General features: G+C 44.7%; 2 protein-coding genes across 6 annotated transcripts in view; one reads left to right on the top strand and one right to left on the bottom strand.

The window, feature by feature from the left end:
- The window catches only part of COA1 (cytochrome c oxidase assembly factor 1), a 234,945-nt gene that overhangs the window by 154,271 nt on the left and 68,160 nt on the right, over positions 1-12,514 (bottom strand). The gene's annotated exons all lie outside the window — the stretch shown is intronic.
- The window catches only part of BLVRA (biliverdin reductase A), a 58,294-nt gene that overhangs the window by 29,719 nt on the left and 16,061 nt on the right, over positions 1-12,514 (top strand). The window contains exons 3-5 of the mRNA XM_068550309.1: positions 4,809-4,930; positions 7,825-7,944; positions 9,478-9,575. Of these exons, the coding sequence (XP_068406410.1) occupies positions 4,809-4,930; positions 7,825-7,944; positions 9,478-9,575 (340 nt within the window). The remainder of the gene's footprint in view (positions 1-4,808; positions 4,931-7,824; positions 7,945-9,477; positions 9,576-12,514) is intronic.

The raw sequence follows: 12,514 nt of genomic DNA, 5'->3' as shown, positions 1-12,514 counted from the left end.
GTGAGGTTTATCCTGGGAATGAAAGGTGTCACTATATAAACAGACTTTAAGAAAAAGATCACACAATCATCTCAATAGACATAGAAAAGGCACTTGACAAAATTAGACCATTTATGGTTTTTAAAATGTAAGCAAAATATGAATAAAAGGAAATATCCACATCCTGATAAAGGGTATCTACAAAAAATTCTACAGCTAAGATAATTCTTCTTGGTGAAAAGACCAAATGCTGTCCTCTAAGATTAAAACGTGAGCAAGAATGTCTGCTCTTGCTACTCCTATTCAAAATCATACTGGAGTCCCACCCAGTGCAATCAGGCAAGAAAAATGAATAAAACACATACAGATTGGAAAGGAAGAAGTAAAACCATCTCTGTTCACATCTGACTCTGGTCTGTGCGGAAATCTAATGGAATCTACAAAAATGCTGCTAGAAGTAATAAGTGAGTTCAGCAAGGTTACAAGATGCCAAGTCAGTATACAGAAATCAATTGTATGTCTATATACTCACAATGAACAATTGGAAATGGAAGGTTAAAAAAAAATACTATTTATAATAGCACTAAAAATCATTAAAAAAAACAAGTATAAGTCTAACAAAATATGTGCTAAATCCATATACTGAAAATGACAGAACGAAAGAAATCAAAGACCTAAATAAATGGGGATATGTACCACGCTCATGGATTAGAAGATTCATTATTGTGAAAATGTTGGGTTTTTTCTCAAACTGATCCATATATTCAACATAATCCCATTCAGAATCCTGGCAGGAATTTTTGTTTTATTTCATTTTATTTTATTTATTTAATAATTGACAAGCTGAGTCTAAAATTTATATGTAAAGGCAGGAGAACTATAATTTTGGAAAAGAAAAAGTTGGTGGATTCACAGTAATGGACTCCATACTTACCATAAAACTATAGTGATCAAGACAGTTTCCTTTTGTACAAAGGCATTTCGATAGAAAAAGCATGGTCTTTCTCAATAAATCATATTGGAACAATTGGGTATCATATGCGGGAAAAAAAAAATGAACCTTGATGGCTTCCAGAGAAGAAGGCACATGAGCTGGGTTTAAAATCCTGGTACATTTAAATACAGGGCTGGCATAGCCCTGCCTAGTTGTAGATAGTTGATACAGCCTGTGGAATGAATACATATACTAGAAGCTGCCTCTCTGCTCTAAAAAAATTTTTTAAAGAAACTGATTCATACCTTACTCCATGTGGAAAAATTAATTCAGAACATAAACTATAAAAGTAACTAAGGACTTCCTTGGTGGCACAGTGGTTAAGAATCCGCCTGCCAATGCAGGGGACATGGGTTCGATCCCTGGTCTGGGAAGATCCCACATGCTGCGGAGCAACAAAGCCTGTGTGCCACAACTACTGAGCCTGCACTCTAGAGCCCATGAGCCACAGCTACCGAAGCCCGCGTGCCCTAGAGCCCACAAACCGCAACTACTGAGCCCTCGCGCCGCAACTACTGAAGCCCGCACACTCTAAGGCCTGCATGCCACGACTGCTGAGCCCACATGCTGCAACTACTGAAGCCCGCGTGCCTAGAGCCCCTGCTCCGCAACGAGAAGGCACCGCAGTGAGAAGCCCGCATACCACAACGAAGAGTAGCCCCCACTCGCCGCAACTAGAGAAAGCCTGTGTGCAGCAATGAAAACCCAATGCCGCCAAAAAAAAAAAAGTAACTAAAACTAAAGTAAGCTAAAACTGTGAATCTTAAACTATAAAATGTCTAAAAGAAAACATAGAAGAAAATATTTGTGACATTGGAGTAGCCAGAAGAATGATCCATTAAAAAAATTTTTTGATAAGTTGACTTCATCAAAATTAAGAACTTTAGCTCCTAAAAAGTCACTCTTAAGAAAATGAAAAGACAAACTACAGACTAGGAAAAGTTGTTTGCAAATTACATATCTGACAAATGAATTGTATCAAAAATATATAAAGAACTCTAAAAACTCAATAATAAGAAAATAACCCAATAAAAAGTGGCAAAAGATTTGAACAGACACTTTACCAGCAAAGATTTATAGACGGCAAATAAGCACACAAAACAGTGCTCAACATCACTAGTCATTAGGGAAATGCAAATAGAAACCTCAGTGAGAGACCACAGCACACCTGTTATAATGGCTAAAACAAAAAGAGGAGAAAACCTGATAACACCAGGTGCTGGTGAGAATGCAGAATAGCTGGACCTCTCAGACATCAGTGGCGAGAATGCAAAACAGTATAGGTGTAAAGGTACACTTTGGAAAAACTCAGTTTGACAGTTTCTCATTAAGTTAAGCCTACACTTGCCATATGACACAGCAAACTCATACCCAGGTATTTACCCAAGTTTGAGAACTGTGCTGACACAAAAAGTAGGACATGACTATCTATAGCAGCTTTATTCATAATTGAATTATGAATTCATTTGAACTGAAAGCATCAGAAATGTTCTTCAACTGCGAAATGGATAAACAAGCCATTATGACTAGTACTTAGTAATAAAAAGAAACAAATGATTGATACATGCAACAACATAGTTGAAAAATGCATTGTGCTAGGCAGAAGATACACTCAAAAGACTTCATATCGTTTGATTTCATTTATATGACATTCTAGAAAAGGCAAAACTGTGGGGATGGTAAACAAATCAGTGGTTGCCTGGGGTTGGGTAGGGGTTGACTACAAAGGGGCACAGGTAATTTTGGAGGGGGTGATAGAACTGTTCTGTATCTTTTTTTTTTTTTTTAATTGGAGTATAGTTGATTTACAATGTTTTAGTTTCAGGCGTACAACAAAGTGAATCAGTTATACATATGCACGTATCCACTCTTTTTTTTTTTTTAGATTCTTTTCCCATATAGGCCATTACAGAGTATCGAGTAGAGTTCCCTGTGCTATACGTCAGGTTCTTATTAGTTATCTATTTTATATATAGTAGTGCATAGATGTCAGTCCCAGTCTCCCAATTTATCCCTCCCCACCCTTATCCCCTGGTAACCATAAATCTTTTTTCTACATCTGTGACCCTACTTCTGTTTTGTAAATAAGTTCATTTGTTCTATATCTTGATTGTGGTAGGTATATGAGTTTATGTTGGTCAAAACTTATGTTGGTTAAAATGGGTGGGTTTTATGATATGCAAAAAAAAAAAAATCTAACTGATAGTATCAGGAAAAGCTTCACAGAGTGTAAGATGCCCAAGTCTTAAAAGCTTTGAAGGTGTGGACATCCACCCTGTGGACAGCGGGGAGAAGTTCGTTCCAGGCAAAGGGAACAGGATTTGCAAAGACTTAGAGGGAGCAAACAGTCATGTGTGTTCTGTGTACTTTGAAGTTGTTTGGAAGGTCAGAAGCCTAAAGTTACACAGTGGGGGAGTTGACCAGAAGGCATTGCTGGAGAAGCAGGCTGGAGCTGAGTTGTGAAAGGCCTTATGTGTTTGGTAAAGAACGTGGACTTGGATTTTTTTTTTCCCCCTTTAGTTGGTGTCCTACAAACTCTCTTACAGTTTGGGCTGCCGTAATAAAGTACCACAGAAATTTCTCTCTCGCAGTTCGGGGTCTGGAAGCCTGAGATCAGGCTGAGATCTGGCGGAAGGGCTGCCCTTCCGGGCTGCAGACTACCGACTCCTCATCCTGTCCTCACGTGAGCGGAGAGCAGGGAGAGGAGGCATGCTCTCTCGTGACTCTTAGAAGGGCACCAACCCCATTCATGCAGGCTCCACCCTCATGACTTCATCTCATCCTAATTACCTCCCAAAAGCCCTATCTCCTACTACCATTATATTGGGGGACAGGGTTCCCACTTCTGGGGGGGGACATAATCATTCAGTCTGTAACAGCTGGGAAAATGAAGGGCTTTAATCAGGGGAGGGGACTTAAGTTTTCATCTGAAGCATCTCCTCTGGCAGGCCTGGGGACCACACATGGGAAGGGTGAGACCAGGTGGTGGTTTGTCACGTCATCAGGCAGGAGGCAAACAAGTCCTGGGCCAAGACTAGAGCAGTGGACGCAGGAAGAGGGGTGGACTCAGTGGGAAATGGTGACACCCAGATGACAAAGGTGAAAGAAAGGGGCTAGATGCTAGCGGCTAGGGAGACATTGGAGTTTCTATGCTTGGAGACGTCCAAGAAGAACTGGGTTTGAGGGATGTGTAGAGATAATTTTTATCAGTTTGGATTATAGTGAGTGGCTGTATAACTTGAAAAAGTCGACTTGATTTTTCATTGTAATACTGTACGCATCCAGCCTCCAGCAGTGTACCTGAATAATGAGTACGCTGCCACAGTAGGGTGGGAGTGACGTTGGTTGGAACCCAGAAAGCCATGGTGAGGAGTCTGAGTAAGGTGACTGTGTCTGGTACCCATGGGCCCTGTCTGCCCACATCTCACTGAGCAGCTGCGGCCTCTGAATGACTCCCCGCTGTATCAGATTCGCACGTCCACTGGAGGAGGGATTCAGGGAGGACAGAGCTGCCAGACTAGGGCTGGGTATGGCTTAAAGAGGAAGATCTCTCATCCTGGGGGAGGTGGCAGTCGAAGTGGAGAGCCTTTTCCGTGGACGACACAGGTCAGAGCACCCACAGAAACGTTCTGGGGGGAGCTGACTTCTCTCCGAGCCCGCGTTTCAGGGAGTGCCTCATCCCCCCTTACCTGCTGCGGCTTCCTGTGTGTTCTGGGTTGGCTCCTTGCTTGCTTGTCTGGACCCTGACTGGTCCTGCCCACATGTCTTTGTTTTGCTGCGCTTTGCTAGATGCCTGGACCGTTTCTAAACCCCACCTTGATCCCTTGCATTTCAGCCCGAGAGGAAGTTTGGCGTGGTGGTGGTTGGCGTCGGCAGAGCTGGCTCCGTGCGGATCCGGGACTTGCGGAATCCACACGCTTCCTCGGCGTACCTGAACCTGATTGGCTTCGTGTCCAGGTGGCTTTGCTTTGTGCCTTGTAATTCACGGGAAGCCCGGTGAGATGGATTAGGCCTTGGGCCACGCAGCTCCTCCAGACCCGGGAAAGAGCGAGCCAGCGCCAGGGTCACTCCAGGGAACCGTGCAGGGTCAGCCCCACAGGGTCACAAGTTTGGACGGGTCTGGGAACTGACGAGTAACTAGACCTGCAGCTGGGATGTACAGTGAGTGTGACCACGCTCAGCTCCTCCGTAGAGGGGACTGCGGGCAGAGGCAGGGAAGATGAGCACAGGGCCTGACGGTTACTGAAGCGGCACAGTGAACACATGGGGGTCGGCCTGAATGAAGGCTTTAGCTGTGATACATCAGTTACCGTGTAACTGTCACATCAGTTACCATGACAGCCACCCATGCAGGGCCGTGGGCTTTCCAAGCCTGACCAACTATTTGACGTAGATGTCAACCCACTTGCCAGGTAAAGAAGCTGAGCCACAGAGAGGGTAGGTAATTTGCCTGAGGTCACACAGCTGGAAAAATCTAAGAACTAGACGCCAGCGCAGGTCTGTCTGATTCCAAAGCCCATCTTTTAAACACCATGTGTTCTTTTCCCCTTCGATAATTCTGAGCCCCGCTTTTAAGGAGTATCATTTATCTCCTGTAACTCAAAACCAAACTTTTCAGCGCATTTCTTCTTCCCTGCCCCAGCCTCAGCTCCTTCCTCCACCCTAACCACTTCCTCACATACACACCATTCACCAAACTAACGCCCTGTAACATCACTTATCAATAAGTCATTGGGAACTAGAGGTAGGCCCTGTGTCGGCAGGTGATGTGGCACAGAGCAAGTCAGGCACGTCTCTGCTTCCTAGTACTTTAGAGAAATCAACTAAGTATCAATACTTAAACAGAGCGTAAGTAACTATCCTGACGGTCCACATAGAAGTTCTTTCAAATTTTAATTTATGGGACCTGCTTTCTTCCAATTTGCCTGTCTCGAAACCTGGCCCTTCCTTAAGGATTTAAAGTGGCGGCACTAAGGTGACCCAGAAGTGCTGGGAATCTGCCCTTGGTCAGTCTTCCCCTCCCAGTAAGATTCTAAGGGAGGGCTTCCCTGGTGGCACAGTGATTAAGAATCCGCCTGCCAATGCAGGGGACACGGGTTCGAGCCCTGGTCCGGGAAGATCCCACATGCCACGGAGCAACTAAGCCCGTGTGCCACAACTACTGAGCCCGCGCACTTAGAGCCCATGTGCCACAGCTACTGAAGCCCGTGTGCCACAACTACTGAAGCCCATGTGCCACAACTACTGAGCCCGTGCACCTAGAGCCTGTGCTCTGCAGCAAAAGAAGCCACCGCAATGGGAAGCTCGCACACCACAACAAAGAGTAGCCCCTGCTCGCCGCAACTAGAGGAAGCCCACGGGCAGCAACAAAGACCCAACACAGCCAAAAATTAATTAATTAATTAATTTTTTAAAAATGATTCTAAGGGAGCAGCACAGATGGGAGGCTTGACAGGACGATTAGCCGGCACCGTTCCTCCTGCCGCTCCCCTGCCTGCAGCTGGGATCGTGCACGACACGGGCTCCAGGCTGAAGTGGGGCCTCTGCTCCCCCTGCAGCCCCGCCCTTGGCAGCTGGCGCCGTAACTGCTGCAGCGGGAATGCCGACCCTACCCAGGTCCCTCGGGAGGACGGCCAGCTCACCCCCATCCCTGCTTTACCGCACCCCTGCGGTTATTACACTGTCCCCTTCTCACGTGCCCTGTTCCTCACAACCTCCCTGCTAAGTCCTATCACCTCCCCGGGAAGCCTCTCCTGAAACCCTGAAACTTGGGGTTCCTTGCCTTCCTTGACCCTTCACCTGTACCCCCGGCACGGCATTCCTCCTGTTGGTCTCGTGTTGTTGCTATAGGTGTGTACGTGTCTTCCTCCCTCTAGCTGACTGAGCTCACTGGAAGCTGAGGACTTTAGTCCGCTCTGCACATACTCCCTACAGGGCAGGCACACAGGAGACGAGCAGGGAGCTCTGGTCAGACTGAGCCGTGTAGGTCGGTGGTCCCCACGGGAAGAAACCCGCCGTAATGTCCTTCCGCAGCCACACTTCCCCAGACGCCCTCTGGCTGCTGCTCGGGTGGAGCTCTGAGCTGGCCCGAGCCTCCTGCCGGCTGCCGCGTCTCCTGTGTGGCAGCCGCCGTTGGAGGACTGGTCCTCTCCAGCCTCCGCTCTGGGGCAGTGTGCAGACAGCCAGGGCTCTCAGCTCTCCTAAGGCAGGGGTCCTTCTGAATGTGCAGGAGCCAGAAGGCTCAGCTCCTGTCCTGCCTCTGCTGCTCGTTAGCCGTGGAGCCCCTGCCTCTCTGGGCTTTGTCAGCTCGGCTGTAAGTGAGGCAGTGACACCCACCTTCCACTTGACCGTCACAGGCCATGATGAACATGAAGGAGCTTGAAGTCACACGGCCCTTTGCCCCTTAAAGGTGTTAGTGTCTTGGATTTGGATTAGGTTAGGCAGTCCTGGTGTCTGGCCAAGTGCTTGAAGTTGGCAGTGACCGTGGAGATCGTATCTCATGACATTACAGGAGATTGGTTCTTTTTATCTTAGAGATGAAGTAATGCAAAGAGTCCCACGTCATATGGGCTGTTAGCGGTGGTGTCGGCATTCGATGCCAGGTCCCCGACTTCACCCCAGAGGCTGTGTTTCTCGCTGCGTGCTGAAAAATGCCCTGGAAGTGGGAGGCAGGAAGTTCATCGCTTCATTTCCGAAAGTCGATCACCAGGACATTGTTGGGAGATGGGGAGAAGGATGGCACTCATGTTTTCTCAGCCGATGTTTTCTCAGAGATGAGAAAACATGTTCTCAGAACATGTTTTCTCAGTTCTGCCTACTTTGAGCTCCACCTGTCTGTTCCTCTCAAATAGACGAAAGCTGGGAAGCACTGATGGGGTGCCGCAGATTTCTTTGGAAGATGCTCTTTCCAGTCAAGAGGTTGAGGTTGCTTATATCTGCAGTGAGAGCTCCAGCCACGAAGACTACATCAGGTGGGTGTTCAAGTCCTTGCGTTGCACAGGAGTGCGGGACGATAAAAATGCCTGGGCAGGCTGACATCTAGCAAAGGGGTCTTAATTATTGATGGGAAGACTACATTGGATCCATGACCTTTAAAAATTGTCAAAATATGAACTTTCACTCTGGGTTATAAATGTATAAGGACATGAAAAATATTGTAGAACTAATATTTATTTAGTACACCATAATTTAAAACATTAAAAACATTAACAATTAAAGTATCTTATTTCTTTGTAAAAAACTTATTGAGTGTGGTTTGAACAGTGCCTGCCTTTTTCTGGCGGTTTAACTTAGCCACCATCTTTTCTGTGCCTTAGGAGAATTGCCATAGTCCTTTCAGTTTCCAACATTTTATCCTTTGCCCTTTCAACAACATGAGATCTCTGAGAAGGTCTCTAGGAGTTGCTTTAATATGAAGAGTTTTTGCCACGAGATGAGTAAGGCGATAGTGGTGGCATCAGAGTGGGGAGATCGCATTATTCGTAGAGCAGGAGAAGTGAAGTGTTCCCCCGCCCCACCTTTGAATGCAGAGCCTAGAGCCCTCCAAGCATTTGGTAGGACTGAGCCTGGAAGGAGGAGCCCCACTCAGGACCTGGCAGTTGACAAGGCAGGGCCAGCCGCCCCCAGAATCTCAGCTTCCCTTCTGGGTCCTTACATTAAACTACAGCTGCTTCCACCACGCCGTTCCCCAGAATCAGCTGCTCCCTGTTTATCAGGCCCACTCTAAGTGTGGCCAGAAACACCTTTCTGTGGTTCCCCTTAAACTTCTGTGGCACCAGAGGGTATGTCCTTAACAAAGTGATCACGTAATTCCCATGCTTATCAATGTTTGTTTCCTGGAATATCTAGAGAATAAAAGCCGGACTTCTGAGCACAGCACTCTGCGTCCTTTACATCAGGCTCCCAGCTACTTTTAGGACCTAGTTTTCCCTCCACTCCCTGTAGCCCACTCCCCTGCCATGCTGAAATGCTGAAATTCACACCACGTCCCAGTGGACAAAGCCCCGTAAACACCCAAGCGCCCTGCATATGCCGCTCAAAGTACAACATCCCCGTACCCTGGCACCTGGAAAATGCCTGTTGATACTTCAAGACCCAGTTCAGAGCCTTAGGGAAGTCTTTTCCGATTGCCTCAGGCAGAGCTGGCTGCCGAGGGTTTTTATTTATAGCTGTCATATGGTACTAGGCAATTTCCCTGCTAACATGGCTGTATTTCTCCTCCAGAGTAACTGGTACATAGTAGCTGGTTGAATACGTGAGTAGACGAATGGGTGAGTGTTCAAATGAACACATGACTAGAAAGCCTTTCTCTTACCGCTTAGTAGAAAATCACGTGAGATGCAGTTCATTCTCCTCATCCTCTGGCCCTGACTCTCACCCGTGTTTCGTCATGACACATTTACATGGAGACTTTTGTGCATTTATAACATTCTGTTCTCTGTCATGCGGGGCACTTAAGTTTAATTGAAGTGCATTTTCTCTGTATTTATCCCTTTTTTCCAAAGACAGTTCCTAAACGCTGGCAAGCACGTCCTTGTGGAATACCCCATGACACTGTCTTGGGCAGCAGCTAAGGAACTGTGGGCACTGGCTGAGCAGAAAGGTGACGTATGTTCTGTGCATCTAGAGCACAGACCCTCTTCCTAAGAATTCCTGCCTCTAAGATTTCTGTGGTACCATCTTTATGCCTTTAAAACTTAACCCCATGTCAGATATATTACTGGTCCCATGGGCTCCCACACCGCCACCCCACACCCCATACTGTAGGCACGTAAAGGGGGCGTGTGTGGAGGGCCCACAGGGCAGAGGGATGGGTGGGAATTTGCAAACTTTTGTTCAAGACTTAGCTTCTTTTACTCTTATGAAAAGTATGAATTAGCTTCCACCTATGCTAGTGTTATAGATTATATATTATTAATATTATATATTATTTTATATAATAATATATATAATTATATTTCATTTTGGTTTTATTCATGTGATAGTTGTATTGCTAATGGAAAAATGCCCAGATCAGGGTAATTGATTGTCTTATGTACATAGTTTGTAGTTTTCATTGTTTCTCAAGAGGAACACTGTTTATTAAATATTTATTATATGCCAGGAACTTGAAAACTCTGCTAAACACTTCATATGTTATTTTGCTTAATTCTCTTAGAAATCGTTGGAGGTAGGTATTTTCTCTAGCTTATGTATAGGAATCCATGGCTCAGAGAAGTTAAAAAATTGTGCCAGAAATGGGGTATAACCTTTAAAAATTACGAATCTCTATATTGTATACCTGTAACTTATGTAATATTGTACATCTACTATACTTCAAAAAAAATTTTTTGTGCCAGATCACAAAGCTAGTAATATGACCACTAAATGGGAGATGGAGATTTGGTTCCAATCTCTCTGGGCTCTGAAGTCCACATTCATTCCTCTGAGCCATGCCGCCCTCCAGAGATTTTTCTGTTTTTATGGTAACTGGACAAGTCCCTCTACGGGGGGCAATTAGAACTAACTAGAATGTTTAGGGATTAATGGAGCTAGTTAAATGAAGTTTAAGTCAAAAACTCTCTCTGTTTCAACATTTGCTATTTTAAATCTTTAAAATATGAACAAAGTATGGTGAATGAAAATCACCAAAGAAAGGACCTTGTCCTTTATCACCAGTGTAGACAGATCACACTACTGAAACTCTTGATTGCCTTTCTCTAGTACTAGGCTGTGCTGCTGGAGGACAGAGCCCATCTTTCCTCTCTGTAGCCCCAGCAGCTAAAGCTAAACACCGCCCAGAACTTAGTAGGCCTTCAGTAGATGTTTGTCAAATGAAAAGATGGATGAATGACTACTGATATGAATAAGAGGTTGGGGAGCTCTGGGGCCATCACCTTTGTATAGTATTTCTCATGGCACAAACGTCCCTGGACAAAGTACGAGACGCCAAAGATTTCTTGCTAATTGCAAAGGAAAAAATGTCCTTTTACAATGAAGAGCTCCACTGTTACCATCCTAACCAAGTGATTGCTAATCTGGGTAAGAATGACATCACAAGCCATCTGGTGGGATGTGTGTAGCATCAATCCTGTAACTGAGATTTTAACCAAACTTCTCACTTCACAAGAAATACAGGGATGAAGGAACAAATTAAATGACAGCAAAAAAGATTAAGTGAACTAGAATGTGGAACACTTTACAAGATAACAGACCAAGTGTCTTCAGGAAGATAATGTCCTGTGCATAGTGACTTCCTTCCAAAGAGCACAAGATGGAAAGAAGGGGAAAAAGAGTTAACTCTACACTAGAGAAACCAAACACTACCCCTCAGCCAGATGATTGAGGTCAGTGTAAACAATGATAAGTTATGTTAATAGGATGTACTTGTTGACTGAAAACAAGTAGACTGCCACTTATTTCTCCAGCAAAGATGAGTTTATTCAGAATCAGCAGAGAATTATAATTCAAGGTCTGCAACCGTGGCGAGCCACGTGCAAATCCCTGCACAGCAAGGGCAGGAGAACACTTTTATAGGGAAAAGGAAGTTTGGGGGGGGAATAGTAAGCAAAGAGTCCGTGGCTTTTCATTGGCTGAGTCCTTGCCAGGACAGAAGAGGAGTCGTCTTCTTCCTGTGGGGCTCTACTATCATCGCAGGGTATGGGAGCTCCCTGTGCTGGTCTCCCAACTCTATTTAATGGAGGTTTCTGTTTATTAATGTCTTATGTACACTTAATATAATGTGATGAGAATGGCCCATTACTTCTGTAGTTTTCCTGTCCAAAACACATAACCCCAGTCTAACCATGAGAAAAACATCAGAAAAATCCCAGCTGAGGGGCATTCTACAAAATACCTAAATACTCTTCAGAACTATCAAGGTCATTAAAAAACAAGGAGATTTTGAGAAACTTTCTAACCTAAGAAGGGCCTCAGAAGACATGATGACTAAATGTAAGTGAAACACAAAGAGCACATTAGGTTAAAACTATAGAAAACTAAATCAAATATGGACTTACTGTTTTAAAAATGAGAAACAAAATATTGTTATATTGGAGCCTGGTAATTAGCTCCTTAAGCAAGCAGAATCTGGATGGCTTGCTTACAGATCATGAATGGCTTTGAAAAAGAGAAAAGCCCTTAACACCAAGAATGACCTTTGTTCTCTAGGCAAGTATTCATAACTCATACTAGAATATTCATTAAGCAGCGTTTACATGATACTTATCGCTATGTACGAGATACTGTCCTTGATAATAGGGGATAACAAAAAGATGACCCTTGCCCTTGAGGAGCCCACAGTGTCAAATGTTCACAGCTAGCAGTATTAACTTAACCTGTTGAAAGTGAATTGAAACAGTAATTATAGCAATTACACTGTAGCACAGGAAGGAATAATCTTATTCAATTCAGCATACCTAATGTTATATCATTTTGGACGGCAAGAGTTATGGATAATTTGGGAGTGATGTCAGCAAGGTGATGGACTAAGAAGCCTCAGAAGAACCTCATTCCCCACAGAGACACCAACTTAACAACAATATATAGACCAAAATACCTTAG

This window comes from Eschrichtius robustus, chromosome 8 (genome assembly GCF_028021215.1).
Source record: "Eschrichtius robustus isolate mEscRob2 chromosome 8, mEscRob2.pri, whole genome shotgun sequence".
In the NCBI taxonomy this organism is placed as follows: Eukaryota; Metazoa; Chordata; class Mammalia; order Artiodactyla; family Eschrichtiidae; genus Eschrichtius; species Eschrichtius robustus.
Note: the sequence above shows the minus strand (reverse complement) of the source record. Positions and strands in the feature narration are given on the sequence as shown.